The sequence below is a fragment of the Nicotiana tomentosiformis genome, chromosome 2, assembly GCF_000390325.3.
Source record: "Nicotiana tomentosiformis chromosome 2, ASM39032v3, whole genome shotgun sequence".
Taxonomy (NCBI): domain Eukaryota; kingdom Viridiplantae; phylum Streptophyta; class Magnoliopsida; order Solanales; family Solanaceae; genus Nicotiana; species Nicotiana tomentosiformis.
In genome coordinates this window covers 153,539,679-153,560,828 of record NC_090813.1, presented here as the reverse complement: position 1 = coordinate 153,560,828, position 21,150 = coordinate 153,539,679, and the positions used below count along the sequence as shown (strand labels likewise).

Below are 21,150 nucleotides of genomic sequence, written 5' to 3'. Positions count from 1 at the left end.
GGCTTTTGTCTATGAGCTCGATCTTGACTCGAGCTCTCGATCTTGGCTTGAGCTCGATCCAGACTCGAGCTCTCGATCTTGGCTTAAGCTCGATTCTAACTCAGACCCTTGAGTTGATTCGGAGTCAATGTTGGTAGGTCTCTGGATCATAATCTTGATAGCTTTACTTTGCATCATAGTTTGATTTGGATTCGAGCTTGATAATGATATCGAACTCTATTTTTGATCGGCCCCTCGGGTTCGAAGCTTGTTTGTACCATCTTCGGAACCCATCTCGAAGTCTCACTTCGATCGCCTATCTTTCGAACTCGATCAGACGTGCGAAGGCCGAAATCTATTTCGACCGTATATAGATAGTCCCCTCGTTTCTCAGGAAGAATGTGGTGAGAAACGATATGATTTTTCAACAGCTCGATCGGATTATAAACTGACATTTCCATCGGGCTCGATCATGACGCACGTCATAGTTATCCCGTCGATTTAGTCTTTTAAGGTATTTAATGCATGTTAGACGGTGGTCGGCCACCGCTGATACTGAACCGCCATCGCTTAAACCTATAAATAACCCTTCCTTTTATCATTTACTACTTTTACATCCCCAATCTTCTAAATTTCCCCAAGTCCCTTTTCGTATTCTCTGACTTGCCCGCAAATCTGTTATTTCTCTTTGCAAAAAGCCCCTCTTCAATTTTACCAAATCTTCGTCACTTTCTTCTATTCCTCACTTTTGAATTCAAAAATAGCAAAAACATCACAAACCATTCCTCAGAAAGAGAAGGCTTCGTCTTCACAGTGTGCCGCCGATGAGACACCGGCAAACCACGGCCTGAGGAGTGTGTTCCCGGGGTATGTGTTCTTACTTCTGATTTTAAGGTCGATAAAGGCTCATCGGTCCCTGGCTAATGTGAGCCAGTATCGAGATACATGTGTTCGATAACCGAGAAGCACCTCAAACAGCTAAAGAAAGATTGCAATTAGGATAAAAAAGAAATAATAATTCTTACTTCTGACGAAGATATCACCACTTACGTGAAAGAGTTTTTGAATGTGTATACTTACCCTTTCATGTTAGGTCCCCTCGATTCCGTTATTATTGACTTCTGTCCTCAATACCAAATAATCCTAGGCCAGGTCCATCCTTCTTTTTGATGGATCGTTATCTTGATCCGATACTTTGTGAACAAAATTGAGGGGATGTCGTTCACCCTCGACCATCTTATCCGATTGTACCGTCCTCGACTTTTTCGAGGAGGGTTAATAAAACTTCAGCGTCGGGCTACCAAGGCTCTGTTCTCGAGCATTGATGAAGATATGGATCGGGGCTGGATGGGCAGGTTCGTTCGAGTAAGGAGTTCGGACCTGATTTCGACCGAAAAGATGCCCTTTCCCGAGGAGTGGAATATGAAACGTAAGTGTGATCCTGCTGTTACTTCCTTCTATTTTGTTCTTTCATTTCTTTTCTCATCGATACTCTTCTTTTTGTGATGCAGCGGTTCCCTGAATGCCCAGAGCAGTTCCTGATCTCAAGAACTGGGTACGAGCTCTTGTTTCGACCTCTACATACGCCGAGCGCTCATGGCGTGATTTGTCAAAGGGTCAATGGGAGGCCAAAAATCATGGTAAGCCCCTTTCTCGTACTCTTTGATAATTCGAACGAGATGCTTTCCAAATATTTTAATAAAATTTTCCATATACAGGTTTGGGCAAAGATGCGGTTTTGAGGCCATTGTCCAACGAGGAAGAAACTTTGGCCTCCGTCCCAAAGCTTGTGAAGGAAAATAAAAGAAAAAGAGCCTCTGTTCCCGAAGATCCAAAACCTAAGAAGAGGATGGCTCGTAAGCCGAACAAGAATGTCATTCCTTTGACCGTGGAATCAGTTCTGCGTCTAAGGGATGAAGATGCAGAAGAAAAAGAAAACGATGGGTCCGCACTGGCGGTCCGAACGAAGAGAACCACCGATGCCCCATCGGCAGCTAAATCGATGATGCTTCATGAGGCTCCGCCTAGAACTGAGGATATATCGGAGAAAGATTCGGGTGGAATCCCTAAATTATCGGAGATCGAAGATGCATCCCATCGGAGCCCACGGATGGGGGATATGTCTGAAGGGGCCCCTCTTGAACCCCTTCGAACCGAAGAGAATGCTCCAAGTGATTCATTTGGGGCAGCAGCAATCGAAGATTCGCCCACCTTCCCCGTTTTTTCTGCAGGGGTGATTCGGGAAGGCCAAGCTTTGGGGGCCCTCGATCTGGACAGGCCTCATGATGGAGAGGATCCCTATCGTGACCTGTTTACCGGTATCGAGGACGTTGCCGGTACTAGTGATAAATCGGATCTTTTTCACGGGGTGCAGCAGGCTTTGAATCAGGTAAGCCTTAAAAATATTTTTTCGGTACTACCTTTATGTTTACTTTTCGTTTCTAACTTCGTTTCTTGTTTCTTTGCAGGCAGTAGCAGTTCATCGAGAAGCATGTTCTCGGTCCCAAAATGAGTTGCGTCGATACGAGGCCGACCTTCAACGGGTTACTGAGGAGAGGAACTCCCTAAAACTTCTCTTAGGTCAAAGGGAAAAGGAAATAAAAGACCTCCGAGCTGAGTTGGCCAAGGCTTACCGAGATCAGACCGATCTGTCTGAGCAGGTAATGATACTTTCAAAAGCCTATGGGCTTGATACCGGAACGATGGCTAATTTTTCGGTCTCCCAGTTGCAGCAAAAAATTGAGATGATCGGGAAGCTTCGTGAGGAGGTCGACGTGATAAATGCGGAGTCTTTGCAGTGGAAAAAAGGTATGGACCGCTTTGCTGCAGAGAAAGAAACTGTTCGAGCCCAGTTACCATCGGCCAAAACCCAACTTCAGAGAATGAAGGAAAAAGGCTTGGCTCAAGTAAGAAGAATAGAGGAGCTCGAGGCTCGGTTGGCCTCTGTACTTGCCAAGGCCGAATCTGATGCCGAAAAGGCAAAGGCCGATGTGGATGCACTCGTGGCCGTCTATCGGGCCTATGCTGAAGATGCCCAGGTCCAACCAAGAGAGGCAGCCGAGACCGCCGATACTCGAGCACATTGGGTCGTTGAACTTGCTAAGTGTCGATCTCGGAGGGAAACCCTAGAGGAGATCCATGCTCGTGGTTTCGACCTCGCTGAAGAGATAAAAAGGGCCAAAGAACTCGAAGCTGATGCTGAAGCCTTGGTTTCCAATGACGATGATGATGACGATGGGAGTAAGAGCGGATCCGAGAATGGGAGGGGGAGCCCGATAGAGAAGAGGCCGCTCCTGGGGATGATCAGGAAGCTTAGTCCTTAATTTTTACGTTGTAATCAATCATGTAAACAATTTTGTATATAAAAATATCCCTTTTTTTGCCGACTTGCTTCTGTTTTATTTCCTATTTTGTGAAGACTTTATTCACGCCTTATGAATGTTTTCACAAGGATTTAAACAACAAAATCAAATTTGGACTTCGTAGCCTCTATAACCGAGTGAGCGCTTACTCAAACTTGAAGTGATGTAGCCCTTAGGCTTATTAGTTGAGTTAATAATTCGAGCTCGAAGAAATATAGCATGTAGGCGTAATGGTCGAATGAGTGCTTGCTCGAACTCGAAATAAAAGTAGCCCATAGGCTTAGTAGTTGAGTTAATGATTCGAACTCGAAGTAATGTAGCTCGTAGGCGTAATGGTCGAGTGAGTGCTTGCTCGAACTTGAAATAAAGGTAGCCCGTAGGCTTAGTCGAGTGAATGATTTAAACTCGAAATAATATAGCCTGTAGGCGTAATGGTCGAGTGAGTGTTTGCTCGAACTCAAAATAAAAGTATCACGTAGGCTTAGTAGTCGAGTTATGATTCGAACTCGAAGTAATGTAGCCCGTAGGCGTAATGGTCGAGTGAGTGCTTGCTCGAACTCGAAATAAAAGTAGCCCGTAGGCTTAGTAGTCGAGTGAATGATTCGAACTCGAAGTAATGTAGCCCGTAGGCATAATGGTCGAGTGAGTGCTTGCTCGAACTCAAAATAAAAGTAGCCCGTAGGCTTAGTCGTTGAGTGAATGATTCGTACTTGAAGTAATGTAGCCTGTAGGCGTAATGGTCGAGTGAGTGTTTGCTCGAACTCAAAATAAAAGTAGCCCGTAGGCTTAGTAGTCGAGTGAATGATTCGAACTCGAAGTAATGTAGCCTGTAGGTGTAATGGTCGAGTGAGTGCTTGCTCGAACTCGAAATAAAAGTAGCCCGTAGGCTTAGTCGTCGAGTGAATGATTCGAACTCGAAGTAATGCAGCCCGTAGGCATAATGGTTGAGTGAGTGCTTGCTCGAACTCGAAATAAAAGTAGCTCGTAGGCTTAGTCGTCGAGTGAATGATTCGAACTCGAAGTAATGTAGCCCGTAGGCGTAATGGTCGAGTGAGTGCTTTCTCGAACTCGAAATAAAAGTAGCACGTAGGCTTAGTGGTCGAGTTTATCTTAATTTTGTTTGCATAATAAATCCCCAAATAGAGTAATGTTTCTTGGATATAAGATATCGGTAAAGAGGAGAACTTTCTTTGCAAGTCATTATACATGTGTTCATGTTTCGCGTCTAGGTTCGGGCCAACTACATGAGCATGGTTCGTTTTGACCATTTGGCTCTTACAACTTTTCCTATTGGAACCCCGTTGTTGCGAAATAATTTTCTTGCATCAGAATTTGATATATTTGAGGGCTAATGCCCCCCCAGTATTCGAAGTCAATTGTAAAGAGGCCTCGGATACTGTTGTAAGTGCAATACGATCATTAGTTGCCTCATTAAAAAACTTGCCGAAAAGCCCATTTGGGATAAAACCGGTCTAAGGGAAAAAGAGTGCAACACGTGCTTTCAGACCTAAGGCTTCGTATTGAAGGATCCATCTTAGCTCCTGATCGGACTTCTGCAGGGGTTAGTTTTGAAATGTAAATGAATATGGGAGGGTTGTACCTTAACAGTAGTATTGTTTTAGATGTGATACATTCCAATTGCTTGATAGTTGTTTGCCGTTTATAATGTCGAGCTTGTATGATCCCTTTCCGACGTTCTTGAGAACCTGATATGGTCCTTCCCAGTTCGGTCCTAGTTTTCCTTCGTTCGGATTTCGGGTATTGAGGGTGACTTTTCTTAGCACTAAGTCCCCGGGATTAAAATGGCGGAGCTTGGTTCTTCGATTATAGTATCTTTCGATTCGTTGCTTTTGGGCGGCCAATTGGATGAGAGCAGCTTATCGTTTTTCGTCCGATAATTTGAGTCTAGTGTTCATAGCCTCGTTATTTTGTAGTTCTGTTATGTATCGAAATCTGGCACTGGGTTCGCCGACTTCGACGGGTATCAAGGCTTCGGACCCATATACTAAGGAGAACGGGTTTGCCCCCGTACTAGATTTTTAAGTTATTCGATATGCCCAAAGGACTTCGGGTAGGATTTCTCTCCGTTTTCCTTTAGCGTCATTTAGCCTCTTCTTTAGGTTTTGAATGATAGTTTTGTTCGTTGATTCAGCTTGTCCGTTCCCACTGGGGTGATACGGTGTTGATAATATCCTTCTTATTTTGTGATCTTCAAAGAATTTCGTCACTTTGCTGCCAACAAATTGTTTCCCATTGTCACACACTATTTCGGCGGGTATCCCGAATCGACATACGATATGATCCCAGATAAAGTCTATAACCTCTCTCTCTCTTACTTTGTCGAACGCCTGTGCTTCAACGCATTTAGAGAAATAGTCAGTCATAAATAAAATGAATTTAGCTTTACCTGGGGTTGATAGCAGAGGGCCGACGATATCCATTCCCTATTTCATGAATGGCCATGGGGATAGGACTGAGTGAAGTTGCTCCCCGGGTTAATGGATCATTGGTGCAAACCTTTGCATTTGTCATGGGGATATGGACTGAGTGAATTTGTCACATTTTTGAACAAATTCCTTCGCATCTTTTTCCATATCGACCCAATAATACCCTACCCTGATTTTTTTTTGGACTAGTGGATCTGCACCGGAGTGATTCCCACAAGTGCCCTCGTGCACCTCACGTAGGATGTAATCGGTATATCCTAGACCCAAGCATACTGCCAATGGTCCATCAAATGTCCTTCGGTATAGCGTTCCATCTGAAGCCAACGTGAATCGAGCAGCTTTAGTCCGTAGTGCCCTTGAATCTTTAGGGTCCGATGGGAGCTTTTCATTTTTCAAGTATTCAATATACTTATTTCTCCAATCCCAGGTTAAGCTCGTAGAATTTATCTCGGCACGACCTTCTTCGATCACGGATCTCGAGAGTTGAACGACAGTCCCCGAGCTCAAGTCACCTTCCTCGACCGATGAACCCAAATTCGCAAGTGCATCGGCCTCACTATTTTTCTCTCGTGGAACATGCTGTAAAGTCCATTGTTTGAAATGGTGCAAAGTGGCATGTAGTTTGTCCAAATACCTTTGCATTCTATCTTCTCGAACTTCAAAGGTTTTGCTTACTTGACTTACCACCAGCAAAGAGTCACATTTGGCTTCAATGACTTCTGCTCCCAAGTTTTTAGCTAGCTCGAGACCTGCAATCATGGCCTCATACTCGGCCCCGTTGTTAGTCAACCTGGTAGTTTTAATAGATTGCCTAATAGTGTTGCCCTTGGGTGGCTTTAAAACTATGCCTAGCCTGGACCCCTTCACGTTCGAAGCCCCGTCCGTAAAAAGGGTCCATACCCCCGATGACATACCCGATTTCAACAGGAGTTCTTTTTCGACTTCGGGTACGAGGGTTAGCATGAAATCGGCCATGAAGTCTGCTAAAATTTGAGACTTGATGGCCGTACGGGATTGATATTTGATATCATACCCACTGATTTCGACGGCCCATTTGGCCAATCGGCCTGATAGTACGGGCTTGTGCAAAATATTACGAAGCGGGTAAGTGGTTAATACGCATATGGGGTGACATTGAAAGTACAGTCTTAACTATCTAGAGGCACTTATCAGTGCAAGTGCCAATTTTTCTAGGTGCGGATATCTAGTTTCTGCTTTACCCAAGGTCTGACTTATATAATAAATGGGAAATTGCGTGCCTTGCTCTTCTCGAACTAGGACACCGCTTACTGCGATTTTCGATATGGCCAAGTACAAGCAAAGTTTTCCGTCTGTGTTTTGGAGTGTGAAGTAGTGGTGGGCTCGATAGATATCGTTTTAGTTCCTCTAATACATGTTGGCACTCCGGGGTCCAAGCGAAATCGTTCTTCTTTTTGAGCAGAGAGAAAAATTTGTGACTTCAATCTGAGGATCTCGAAATGAATCGGCCTAAGGCTGCAATCCGTCCCGTTAGCCTTTGTACAGCTTTCACACTGTCCACGATGGTGATGTCTTCGATGGCCTTGATTTTGTCGGGGTTAATCTCGATTCCCCGATTTGACACCTTGAAGCCGAGGAACTTGCCTGAACCGACCCCGAAAGCACATTTTTCGGGGTTGAGCTTCATGTTGTATTTCCTCAAAATCTCGAACGTTTCCTGCAAATAGGTCAAATGGTCCTCTGCGCACAGGGACTTAACCAGCATGTCATCAATATAAACTTCCATTGATTTACCTATTTGTTCTTCGAACATTTTATTTACTAGGCGTTGGTAAGTAGCCCCTGCATTTTTTAGCCCAAAGGGCATCACATTATAACAATATGTTCCATATTTGGTGACAAATGAAGTCTTTTCCTGGTCCTCCGGGTTCATCTGGATTTGATTATACCCGAAATAGGCATCGAGAAAAGTGAGGATCTCATGGCCGGCCGTGGCATCGATCATGCGATCGATGTTGGGTAGCGGAAAGGAATCTTTGGGGCATGCTTTGTTCAAATCCTTATAGTCCACACACATTCTAAGTTTGTTCCCTTTTTTAGGAACTATAACTACGTTGGCTAACCATTCGGGATATTTCACCTCCCGAATGGACCCTATCTTGAGAAGTTTGGTTACCTCGTCCTTTATGAATGCGTGCTTTACCTCGGACTGGGGTCTTCTCTTTTGCTTCACCGGTCTGAATCTAGGGTCCAAGCTTGTTGATGCGTCGTTATGTCTGGTGGGATCCCTATTATATCTAAATGGGACCAGGCAAAGCAATCGATGTTATCGATAAGAAATTGAATAAGTTTCTTCCTGAGTTCGGGGCTCAACCCCGTTCCCAGGTATACCTTCCATTTGGGCCAGTGCTCGATTAGTGTGACTTGCTCCAGTTCCTCAATCGTTGATTTGGTGGCGTCGGAGTCATCGGGAATCACGAAGGATCGAGGGATCCTCTGATCATCATCTTCTTCGATCTTCTGGTTACTGATTGGGTCAAGGCCGATGTCTGTGATTGCTATTTGGTATCTCGCTCCCCTTCTGAGCCCGATCCCTTTACTGGCGAAGGTGAGGATATTGGTTTCGCTTCCTCGACGGCGAACATTTCTCTTGTGGCTGGTTGTTCTCCGTACACTATTTCGACCCCTCTCGATATTGGGAATTTGAGGACCTGGTGTAGGGTCGAAGGTACAGCTTTCATGTTGTGGATCCATGGCCTTTCGAAAAGGGCGTTATATCTCATGTCGCCTTCGATCACGTGGAACTTCGTTTCCTGGATGGTTCCGACCACGTTTATTGGTAGAATTATCTCGCCTTTGGTGGTTTCACATGCCATATTGAATCCGTTTAGAACCAGGGTTGCGGGTACGATTTGGTCTTGCATGCCGAGTTGTTCTACGACCTTCAATCTGATGATGTTGGCCGAGCTACCTGGATCAATCAACACACGCTTAACTTAAGTTTTATTCATGAGTACGAATATTACTAGTGCATCGTTAAGAGGTTGTATGATTCCTTCTGCATCTTCATCATTGAAGGACAAAGTTCCTATGGGTGTGTAATCTTGAGTTCGAGATCGCTTTTCTCTCACAATCGATGTCTTAGTGCGTTTAAGCACTGGTCCCTGAGGGATATTGGCGCTGCCGATGATCATGTGAATGACGTGCTGTGGTTCGTCTTGTTCGTTTTGCTTGCCGAAATCCCTGTTTTTAAAATGGTTCTTCGCCCTATCGCTCAAAAATTCTCAAAGGTTCCCTTTGTTGAATAGCCGGGCTACTTCCTCTCTTAGTTGCCTGCAATCTTCCGTTCTGTGGCCATGGGTGCCATGATATTCACACATTTGATTGGGATTCCTCTGGGAAGGATCGGTATGCATGGGTCGAGGCCATTTAGTATCTTTAATGCGTCCGATAGCCGAAACGATGGCGGATGCATCAATGCTGAAGTTATATTCCGATAGCCGAGGTGCTTCCTTAGATCCGGCAGGCCTATCGAACCTATTTCTGTTCATCAGCCCCCGGGACCCTTGACCTCGATCACTTCTTTTGTTATTTTGCCCGAGGTTATGTCTCGATTCACTGACTTTGTGGCTTCCATTGTACGGTTGGTATCGATCCCCGATCGGACCTCGTTCTCGATTAGTACCCCTTCAAACAGTGGGTTTAGACCCCAATTAATCATCTTCGACCCTAATTTTTGATTGGTACCGATTGTGCACGTCGGCCCACGTGATGGCTGCGTATTCAATCAGGTTATGCTTTAATCACCGTGAAGCCGTCGAACTTTTTTTGTTCAAACCTTGAGTGAAAGCCTGAATAGCCCAATCGTCTGTGACTGGTGGCAAGTCCATTCGTTCCATTTGAAAACGAGATACGAACTCCCTCAGCATCTCGTTATCCTTTTGTCTTACCTTGAAGAGGTCCGATTTCCTTGTTGCGACTTTTATGGCACCGGCATGTGCTTTCACAAAAGAATCTGCTAACATGGCGAATGAGTCGATGGAATTTGGTGGTAGGTTGTGATACCAAATCATTGCCCCCTTCGAGAGGGTCTTTCCGAATTTTTTTAACAACACATATTCGATTTCATCGTCTTCTAAATCATTGCCCTTGATGGCATATGTGTAAGAAGTGACGTGCTCGTTGGGATCGGTCGTTCCATTATATTTGGAAATTTCGGGCATACGAAATGTTATGGGGATTAGTTTCGGGATTGTGCTCGAGGGAAAAGGTTTTTGCACGATTTTTTTCGAATCCAACCCTTTTATCATTGGTGGAGCTCCCGGGATCTGATCGACCCTAGAGTTATAAGTTTCTACTTTTTATCGTTGGCTTCGACTCGCTTTGTGAGTTCCTCGAGCAATTTAGCAATTTCGGGAGTAGTCCCCGATTCTTGCTCATTTGACTTCACTATGGCTGGCCCCGTTCTGTGGGTGATTTCTCGAGGTGGATTGGGTTCCGGCCTGCTTCGTAGCTGGGTTTGACTCTGCAACTGAGCTATTGCTGCCTGTTGGGCTTACAACATTTCAAAAATAACACGCAAGCTAATGCCGTTTTCCTCGACGTTATGGGTATCTCGAGCTGCAGACCGAGTACCACCATGGATGCTATTCTTGAGTTCAGCATGTAGGTTCGCCTCAATGGCTACATGCGAATTGATATCTATTGGCGCTCCGATTCGAGCTCCAACGGTGTTTACAAGTGGTCTTTCAGTACTGGGTGTCAAGTTGTTATTTTCGTCTTGAAGGCCGACTCTGTTGTCGATTGGTGAAGCCATTTGATTGGTGGTTAGGCGTAGCTAATCCGAAATTCAAGATATTTTCGGAAACAAGCGCAAAACACAATGGCGTATTTTTTCAGATTCGTATCAAATAACCACTGTTATCTTTAGCCTCACGGTGGGCGCCAAACTGTTTACCCGAAAAACGGATAGAGTTGAATTTATACGTAGATCTAAGGATATGTGGTATAGCTTAATACAAATCGTAAGGATAAAAGAAAATATCAAATATGAACTGCAAAGAATGTAAAATAAACAAAGTTGTGAAGAAAATAATTTTTAGGACTAAGCAAGATGGATCAGTTTTTTAGGCTTAAAAGAGTAACTCTTGAATATAAGATGATATCGTGCTTGAATTACAATGTGAGCTCTTTGTGAAAACTGCCCTTCCAGAAATGATAACCCTCGTCCTTTATAGTAGAGGGATCTTACTTTAAATATAATTAAAAATACTCAGTGGGAAGTCCATGATAGATCAGCTTTTTCATAATTACTGCCAAGATTCTCTCCTCTAGTGGGATTGCAACGGCTTTTGTATGTGAGCTCGATCTTGACTCGAGCTCTCGATCTTGGCTTGAGCTCGATCCAGACTCGAGCTCTCGATCTTGGCTTAAGCTCGATTCTGACTCGGACCCTTGAGTTGATTCGGAGTCAATATCGGTCGGTCTCTGGATCATAAGCTTGATAGCTTTACTTTGCATCATAGTTTGATTTGGATTCGAGCTTGATAATGATATCGAACTCGACATTGATCGGGCCCTCGAGTTTGAAGCTTGTTTGTACCATCTTCGGAACTCATCTCGAAGTCTCACTTCGATCGCTTATCTTTCGAACTCGATCAGACGTGCGAAGGCCGAAATCTATTTCGACCGTTTACACATATTTTAAAGTTTGAAATTGTTTTAATATCTCATGAGCAACAAATTTAAATCACAAGCAACTTTTAAATCTTTGGATTATCTAAAACAAACAAAAATGAAGCAAAAAATTGAATGAAAAAGAAATTATAAGATGCAATAAAACATTTGTATCTGTGTTGTTGGCCCGTGCGACCAACATTTACTAGTATTAACAATAGCTGGATAAGAGTTAAAGACAAAAATGGTCTTAAAGCAGGCAAATATCTAAATTGTCATCCACACTACAACAATTTTTACATTTCCGTTACCGAAGGGTTCCATTTACTGAATCACCCTGCCAGAAAATTGTACTATGCATAGAGATGATTTTTTTTTTTTTTTTTTTTTGGTGTAGACAAAAATTGTTGAATTCTCTACGCACAAGAGTAATTTTTTGAATTACCTTGATGAAATTCTTGCCTCTGCAGTTAGCCAAATAAGCATCCAATATGTGTCTGTCTACGGTTCTTGGAGGAAAGGGAGTTGAGGCAGGCTAAGAGGAGGCCACCACAGGGGTGGGGGGGTGGGGGGGTTACAACAGCATGTTTGGAAGATTTGGCAAAAACCCTTTGGCCGAAGTTATAATAACTCTCATGCTTGTAAAACAAAACAAAATTAAATAGAAAAAGATACTTAATAAAGAAAGCACTTTAACAGAAAATAGCGGAATATATATAAAGTTGTAAACTCTAAATGTTTCATTCCAATCTATTGAGTAGTCAAATGATAAGAATCTAATTTGCTAATGACCAACGGGGGGACAGGGAAAAGGCGGCATTACTAGAGTTAAATTCCACAGAATTTTGTCACTAAACATGTTCTATTTTACCTATCAACCTGAGAACTAATGAAGTTAGCAATCTTTATCCAGAACTTGTTCAAAGAGGATTACTAATAGTTAAGCTCTGTGACTTTGAGACCATGCTTAACATACTTGGAGTTTCATAGCCAACGGCACCTGTATTGTTTGAGCTCTCACCTAGTAGTATTAGCTGTATAGTTGTATCACCCCTAGTTGTGGATCTCTGCCAAAAATGTGAGCTTAAACCAGAGAGCATATAAGCTCATCCCATTTGCTCGTAGAGTTCTTCACTTGCCATCATCTCTGTGATTTCAGTCAGTTCAGCGTCAAGCCTGTTACACAGACCATCACCTGCTTGGGCAGATGCTGAAGACAAAAGGCAAGACCTTCTGTTATTTAGCAGAGCCTGTGCACCCTCAAGATTTCCCCTCTCTGCCATCTCTTGTGCCTCTGCTATCGTTTCCTCTACTGCTAGGCGGTTTATCTGCCTATCAACCTCCAGGCTTACTACTACATCTGTAGGAGACAGCACTTGAGGTCGACGTATCTTAACTGTCTTAGCCTCCACTCTGACCATTTCGTTGGACACAGTATTTTTGTAAGAACAAACAATTTGCAAGAGTGATGTTTCCACCATGTCCTCAACTTGAGCAGTTTTAACTGAGGGAATAGACAAGTATACGAGAAACTCTTTCTCCTCATCTGCATACAAGTCCCCGATGTTAATTATGCCTTGCTGTCCTTGTTCGGAAATTTCACTTGCATATCTTCCTGAAGGAATGGACACAATCTTCACTCCAGGTGATGCTGCTGTGCAGCTAAGTTGAAGCTCCTGGACTACAACACTGAGGAGACCACCAATACACATTGCAAATGCATCTTGAACAGTAATAACAGATTCAATGAATGAAAATGTGCCCCCTGATGCATCAGATATAGCATGCATAGCAGAAGAATCATGGTCTGGACCAAACCCGAACGTATGAACAGGGAAAGTTGACAAATCCTCTGCCTCTGGCACTTCTCTATTGCAAGGACGAATGGAAGAAGGCAATAGACTCAAATAATCAGGGATCAATGTTGGATTTGAGGATCTATGATTTCTATTGCTATTGCGTCGATTCACATTATCACTGTTATAGGTGTCTCTCCCATCAGACAAGAGAATGATACTCGCGACTGGATTCTTTTCAAGCCTTTCTTCAAGAACACGAGCCCCAATCTTGAGTCCTTCCACAATATTTGTCCCACCATTTGCTGAAATACCATTGATAGCTAGTGCAGCTTCTTGACGCCCTTGTTCAGTCATCCTTCGCAAGGGAAAGTTTCTTTGAGCTCTTGATGAGAAAGTAACAATAGCTAGCAGGTCGGAAGGCCCCAAGTTATCTATCACAAAGCACACTGCTTGCTTCAAGAGAGTCAACTTTGATCCATTCATGCTTCCACCTAAGTTGCTCGGACACGGATGCGGGTGTCCGACACGGGTGCGGATCTAGAGGTCGGATCTTTCAAGATGTAAATTTTAAGATTCGGGGATATGGATCCTAGTACGGATACGTGTGCGGGGATCCGGCTAAAAATAATTTTAAAAAATAAAAATCTCTCTAATTTATGAGAAATTTTGTGGCATACTTACGTATAGCTTGTAAAGTGTGGATTTCCTTTTTATTCTCAAGTTGTAGATAAGTAAAAGATTGATTTCCTAGATAAGATATGCTATTTTCTTCAAATTTACCTTAGTTTTAGTTCTGATTTCGGTAAACAAATTGTATCTCGTCTCGAATTTTTCTATCCGTCGTGATCAAAGTACCCAAAATTGTTTGACCAGATCTGGTACGGATCCCATACCCACACCCATACTAGTGTCGTGTCGACACGGGTGCGGCACCTAAATTGCCATGTCGGGGCAACTTAGGCTCCCACTAACATCTAGCACCGCAACTAGGTCAATCGGCGCACGCTCTAGGTCCTGAGCACCATCTAAGAGTGGTGGTGCCCTTAATCCAACAAGAACTGCAAATCTTGGCACATCTTCAGCAGCACCAACTGCAGGAAATTCTGCAAAAGATTTCATGAGGATATTTCCCGAATAAAGTGCGGAAGGAGAGGAGGTATGATCCACGGTGATGTTGAGAAGGGGCTCATCATCCAAGAATGGAATGTGTTGGGGACAAGGTGGAGATATTGTTGGTAGAGGACAAGAGAAGTTAACAGGATCTTCAAGTACTACATGGTAAGGAGACACGCGAGATCCTCCAACATTGATACCGTTTACATCAGTACTGAAGGTGGGAAATTGGAGAGGGATTTCCTTCCATTTGCATCTGCAGATAGGGCAAAGGCGGTTTCCATGCTTAACACTATTGCCAATGCAGCTGAAGTGGAAAGCATGGCTGCATTCAGCAGTGAAGATGGCCTGACCATTCCCAGCTTTCATACTCCCAAGGCAAATGGCACATGTTCTCTGTAACAACAATTAAATAGACAAAGCAGAATTTTAATATCATTACAGTTTTGCATTTCATGTTTGGAGAAATAGTCCATCATCACATTCCATGTTCATAGTTGAAAATGCATACATTAGCCACTCAACCAAGTAATGGACAGCATAAGTTTAGTCTACTTCAAAAATGGCATTGGATTATTACTATACTGCAAGTTGTCCTCATAAACACAAAAATATGAATCTATGAAATGTTTTACATGGGAGCAAGGGCCAAAAATAAAAGGAAAATTAAAAAAGTAGTTTCTGTTAAAAGACTAAACAAGCAGCTTCAGACAAAAGTACAACAATTTTCATGATGTCTAGTGCTTTATCTGCAACTTTTGCCACCATGAATCAAGGTTAATCAGTAACTTCTTCATATGAAAGATGTAAGACAATATCTCAGGTGTTTTGGGAAATAGATATGATATTCACAGACAATTACCAATACGTAGATCAGTTAGGTCATATAATTGGAACGAGATTGTAGTTCACTACGTGGACACTGTCTGTCGGAACAGGATATGTCATGCGTCATTATTTGACTACATTTCGAGAAACTTAATAAAACAATATTAACAATTTACGTTGAAGAGAATGTTCCAATAAAATATAGATGATGACATGATGTGAAATGTCTAACAAGTACTAATGATAAGAGGCTTCATATATTTATGTTTTTAGCAAGAAAACTATTTCAAATTCTAGTCTAGAACATAAGTGTACTGGAATGAATTTTTTCTCCTTGATAAGAATAATCAAATTGCTGGTGTATCGTGTTTACGCATGACCTGGCCAGTTCAAGATTAGCTAAGGGACCAGTGATTATAGGTTGGTGATCATGGAAATGCATAGTAAAAAAATGTAGAAGTTCAAATCCTTGAGACTTCTGTTGAGATCAGGTCCTAATCTCATTCTTTCACTAAGAGCTCGTTTACCATGTCCAGCTTCTTTTAAAATCTATTTTACTACAATGATGTCCGCACCAGCTTGTCCGCACATCCACCATTCCACCAGATGTCTGCTGCCTTCACCGGCACAAATATTAGGTAACTCTACCCATGTTTAGGTAGATAGGAAGCAGCTTAACAAAACCATCTCATTTTTGCTACGGTTAAGTACTAAAAGCAAACGCATGTACAGAAACGAAATACTGGTATAAGTAGTAAGTCAAGTTGAGTTATGTCTTAAACTATGCCAAACGCAATCCAATTTTAGAAATGGTCCAACTCCATCATTACAAAAGACTCACAAATAGCTGGCATAAGAAATTGTCAAAGGATCTTAACCAAGAATAGAGATTACCCATTCGTCTAAACACAAACGATCAGTATCCCAAATTGAAAAGCAACAGTTACCCGGCACAGAGTTATCCGTTAGAATAATCGAAGTACACAAATTGGTCAGGATGCTACTGTTATTTAGAAAAAATTCTTCACACTCATATCAATCTTTGGTAATAAGGGAATGTGGCTCACATGACACATGGAGAGGAGAATACCATTTCATCGTGCCATGCTAAGATTGTACCTTATGCATGAGTTGTATTCGAACAACATGTGTTTTATTTTTTTTCCCGAGAAAAGTTTTCGGAGTAAGAAAAGATTGTTTTTTTACTGATTACAAACGGTCAATTTAAAACGTCTGTATGGAAAAGTCCAAGAAAGGTCAACTTTAAGTTTTCACTTCAAATGACCTTTTTAACCTTCCGACCTTGATGGACTTTAAAACCAAAGTGGAGGACGATTTTGTCATTACATCCCGTCTCCGTCAGCATAATCCTGGTTTCAGTATCTTGTAAAGCTAGATTTCATTCGTTCATTTATTACCGAAATCAATGCCCAAAAAAACAAATGTGACAAATATTAATCCCAATATTGCCCTCATTTATATGTCCAAACTACAACACTAGCCAAGAATAACTTAAGGTTATTTTAGTAAAAGAATAGGTTATGAATTTCAGTTAGAGAAAAAGCTGGTCTTGCGCCAGCTTGCTATACCCGGTGATGACGCATTTTAGCGGCAAATTAGGGGCTGCCGGGAAGTAAGAATTGGAAAAAGATGAAAACTTTCAGGCAAGAAAAATCGGGAAGAAAATGGAAAATAGTTAAAAAAAATAAAAAATAAAAAAAACAGAGGAGAAAATGAAAAATACGGACCTTTGATGATCGTGTGGTGGTGGTGAAGCTCCTGGAGAAATGGGACAGGGAGGAGGAGGAGGAAGACGGCGGATTTGCGGGTGATTTGGAATGGGAGTTATCGTCAGAGGGCATTTGGTTCAAAGTTTTGAAGAAGACCTTTCTTAAAAATGACTGACATTTACTTCTAAAAAACAAAATCAAACTATCAAGGTGGTATTTGATTCATACTTTTTGCACGATCAGTTCATGTAAATAAACGTGATTTAAAAAGAATTTAAGTTATCTATATTAATGATGTGTCAAACTTTTTATACTATCACCATCTAGCTCTTGCGTTTGGAAGACTACATTTTAGGGAAGAGATTTATTTCAATTAAGCATTAAATAATGAGTTTCAACGGATAAACTAATTATGGTATGGAGTGAACATCTATGAAGTCAAACACTAAATGAGATATGAACGTATTATTATTATAGAAGAGTTTAAATTTAATGTTGTATATTAATAGTGCAAAGATTATATAAACTATAAAGATTTTATGTTAAGATGACATTTAGTTTAAAATTTTGAAGGGCTTTAAAAAAATATTGAAAGGTGGTATTTGGTTCACATTTTTAACACGATCAATGCACGTAAATAAACATGACTTAGAAAAGGATTTAAGTTATATATATTAACGATTTATCGAACTTTTTACATAATCACAGTCTAGCTCTTTTTTAAAAGCTTATATTTTAGGAAAGAGATTTATTTCAATTAAATATTAAACAGTGAGTACGGATAATCTAATTACGGTATGGAGTGAAAATCTATGAATTCAAAAATTAAATGAGTTTTTTCGAGTTAAAAGTGCAGATCAGGTGAATATATTGAGTAATGTGCTTGTGATTTCATTAACGATGAATCTCATGTCTTGCGAGTTGACGAACTTAATGGGCTTGTTTGTCAAATTTATATAAATGCCACTTTTAAATTTCATTCATCAGATAGATTAATATAGGAGTTTCCTGTTAGATAGTATGAGGTCAAATCGGAATATCATCTAACTAGAGAATTTGAGAGAAGTGCAACTAGAAAACCTTGTAAAGAGTAGTATAATTGTCAATCATTTTTAAATTTTCTTTATAGATGAGTTTAACTTTATTGTTGTGCATTAGTAGAAATTTTTTAAAATATTAAGGTTGCATTTGGTTCAAATTTTCGAAGAAGACCTTTCTTAAAAAAGACTGACATTTTTTTATTAAAAAAAATCAAACTATCAAGGTGGTATTTGATACACACTTTTTGCACGATCAGTGCACATAAATAAACATGATTTAAAAAGAATTTAACATAACAGCTTGTTTGGATGGTTGTTACCCATTGTATTGTATCGTATTGTTACTTTAAATACGATATTTGTTTTGATTGTTACTTAAATTTTATTGTATCGTATCGTTAAATCCGTCGTTACATAACGACGAAATGTGTCACTTTATGTAACGATCGATTTGGTGTGGTCGCGTTGTTACCTTGTCTTTTTCTCTAAATCTCACCCTTATTTATTATTAAATAATTTTATTTTATCATTTACCATACCTTTTTATATAATAATTTTACTCTGTATCATAATTGTTCTTTTTAATATTGTAAGTTTATTCTTGTCACGACCCGAAATTTCCACCTTCGGACCGTGATGGCGCCTAACATTTCACTTGCTAGGCAAGTCAACGTTAGAAAAATATTAATCAATTTTTAAATTTATTAATAACAAAGAACGATTGCGGAAGTAAAGTCTGAAATATAGTGAATAATCCATAAAATAACAACGGTGTCTAAATACCATCCCAGAATTGGTATCACAAGTGCACGACCTTCTAGAATAAATACAAATAATGGTCTGAATAAAATAAAACTGTCTGAAAACAAATACACAGTTAAAGTAAAATAGACGGGGACTTCAGAACTACGGACGCTGTGCAGTTATACATCAAGTCTCCTCCGAGTAGCTGAAATCCGAGCAAGTCTATGGTACGCCGCTGGGACCAACTCCGAAATCTGCACAAGAAGTACAGAGTGTAGTATCAGTACAACCGACCCCATGTACTGATAAGTGATGAGCCTAACCTCGACAAAGTAGTGACGAGGCTAAGGCGAGTCACTTACATTAATCTGTACGCAATATTAGTAACAACAACAAATAATAGAAATAAATCAGGTAACTTATTTATAATAATTGAAGCCAACTCAACAGTCATAACCAATTATCATTTCCATCAATTTTCGTTGCAGCGTGCAACCCGCTCTCACAAAATATTCACATATAATTCTGTTGTAGCGTGCAACCCGCTCTCACAATATATTCATTTTCAATCCTCTCATATAGTTATTTAATCAAGTATATATATTAACTTTTAAATAAGTCTATTGCGGCGTGCAATCCGATCCTCCAAATATTGACTTTTAATAAGTCTATTGCGGCGTGCAATCCGATCCCCCCAAATATTGACTTTTAATAAATCTGTTGCGGCATGCAACCCGATCCTCCAATATAAACTTTTTAATAAGTCTGTTGCGACGTGCAACCCGGTCCTCCAATATATCCATTTACCAATTCTTATAGAAGAAATTTTTTCAATAAATGCAACAATTAATATAAAATTATAAGACAAGAAGCATACAATAATTATGATTTAATTATGAAACAAGCAATGACAAATAATAAATTATTATAAAAATCAGGGAGAAAATAGGCAGTTTAATATTTAATATTCTAAATGTCAAATAACAATTAAGACACATAATTCAAATAGCATGTAACAATTAATGCAGGAATTCAAGAATTAATATTTGATAAAAAATTGGAGAGAAATAATTATTATAATTATTAATTTATGATTTAAAATGATTTATGATTTTTCAAGTAATTATGCAAACAATTAATTTGACGACGTATAGACGGTAGTCACCCCGCCTATACGTCGTTCACATGTATTTCACATAACAAATAGTTTAAGGGTTCTATTCCCTCAAGTCAAGGTTAACCACGACACTTACCTCGCTTTGCAAATTCCAATCAATTACTCGACCACAATATTTCCTTTTAAATTTGTCTCCAAAAGTTTCAAATCTATTCACAAACAATTTGATATACTCAATACGAATCATAGGAATTAATTCCATATGAATTTACTAATTTTCCGGATAAAAATTCAAAATTCATAAAAATATTCGACAATGGGACCCACGTCTCAAATTTCGGAAAAACTTACGAAATCCGAACACCCGTTCCGATACGAGTCCAACAATACAAAATTTATCAAATTCCGATGTGAAATGGACCTTCAAATCTTAAATTTTTGTTTTTAGAAGATTTTATAAAAATTCCAATTTCTTCCATCTAAATCCGAAATAAATGATGAATATAGACTTAGATTTATGAAATACAATCATTATATGATAAAGAACACTTACCCAGTTCGAAATCGTGAAAAACTCTTTTGAAATCGCCCCTAAACCGAGTTCTAATTGAGGATTTGTGAAAAATGGGAAAAATCTCATTTTGGTTCTGTTTTAAGTCTCAGGCGTCAGGCCTTCTTTGTATTCGCGAAGGACCTGTCACGTTCGCAATGAGTAGTAGCCTGTGGCTTTCGTCTAGAACTACGAATCGGACGCCAAATCAAAGAAAATTTTCAAGAAAACTTTAAAACTTATATTTTTACAACCGGACGTCCGAATTACGTCAATTCAACTCCGATTCTCACCAAATTCGGCAGACAAGTCATAAATATTATAGTGGACCTATACCGGGCTCCGGAACCAAAATACGGACCCGATGTCAATAAATCCAACATCAGTAATTTCTTAAAAATCATTAAGCTTTCAAGCTTTTAATTTTTCATAAAAATTCCATATCTCGGGTTAGGGACCTCGGAATTTGATTCCGGGCATACGCCCAAGTCCCAAACTACGATACGGACCTACTGGAATTGTCAAAACACTGATCCAAGTCCGTTTTCTCAAAATGTTGACCAAAGCTAACTCAGTTGAGTTTTAAAACTCCATTTCACATTTTAATCCATTTTTCACATAAAAACTTTTCGAAAAATTATACGGACTGCGCACGCATGTCGAGAAATGATAAATGGTGCTGTTCGAGGTCTTAGAACACAACATTATTTATTAAATTTAAAAATGACATTTTGGGTCATCATATTCTCCACCTCTAAAACAAACGTTCGTCCTCGAATGGAGTTA

At 40.4% G+C, this 21,150-nt stretch overlaps 2 protein-coding genes across 2 annotated transcripts; one reads left to right on the top strand and one right to left on the bottom strand.

Annotated features, from left to right (window-relative positions):
- Positions 1–1,377: 1,377 nt before the first annotated feature.
- On the top strand, positions 1,378–11,972 carry LOC108945158 (uncharacterized). Its single transcript, XM_070194399.1, has 6 exons — positions 1,378–1,408; positions 1,698–1,835; positions 1,878–2,212; positions 2,448–2,639; positions 2,778–3,017; positions 11,841–11,972. The coding sequence occupies exons 1-6, from the start codon at positions 1,378–1,380 to the stop codon at positions 11,970–11,972; spliced, it is 1,068 nt and encodes a 355-aa protein (XP_070050500.1).
- A 162-nt stretch (positions 11,973–12,134) lies between these two features.
- Positions 12,135–17,150, bottom strand: LOC104112136 (E3 ubiquitin-protein ligase WAV3-like). The gene is made up of 3 exons (XM_033660247.2): positions 16,932–17,150; positions 14,211–14,751; positions 12,135–13,733 (listed from the first exon to the last, which is right to left on the bottom strand). The coding sequence occupies exons 1-3, from the start codon at positions 17,043–17,045 to the stop codon at positions 12,550–12,552; spliced, it is 1,839 nt and encodes a 612-aa protein (XP_033516138.1). The 5' UTR covers positions 17,046–17,150; the 3' UTR covers positions 12,135–12,549.
- Positions 17,151–21,150: the final 4,000 nt, after the last annotated feature.

What these genes read in the sequence shown, in the direction of transcription:
- LOC108945158 (XM_070194399.1), top strand. Translation starts at nt 1,378, where the DNA reads ATGCCCTTTCCCGAGGAGTGGAATATGAAAC. An exon ending in CGAGGAGTGGAATATGAAAC is followed by an intron (nt 1,409 to 1,697) that starts GTAAGTGTGATC and finishes TTCCATATACAG; the next exon opens with GTTTGGGCAAAGATGCGGTT. An exon ending in TCCCCGTTTTTTCTGCAGGG is followed by an intron (nt 2,213 to 2,447) that starts GTGATTCGGGAA and finishes GTTTCTTTGCAG; the next exon opens with GCAGTAGCAGTTCATCGAGA.
- LOC104112136 (XM_033660247.2), bottom strand. Translation starts at nt 17,045, where the DNA reads ATGCCCTCTGACGATAACTCCCATTCCAAATCACCCGCAAATCCGCCG. An exon ending in CCACCACACGATCATCAAAG is followed by an intron (nt 14,752 to 16,931) that starts GTCCGTATTTTT and finishes TTGTTGTTACAG; the next exon opens with AGAACATGTGCCATTTGCCT. An exon ending in AGTTGCGGTGCTAGATGTTA is followed by an intron (nt 13,734 to 14,210) that starts GTGGGAGCCTAA and finishes CGAGCAACTTAG; the next exon opens with GTGGAAGCATGAATGGATCA.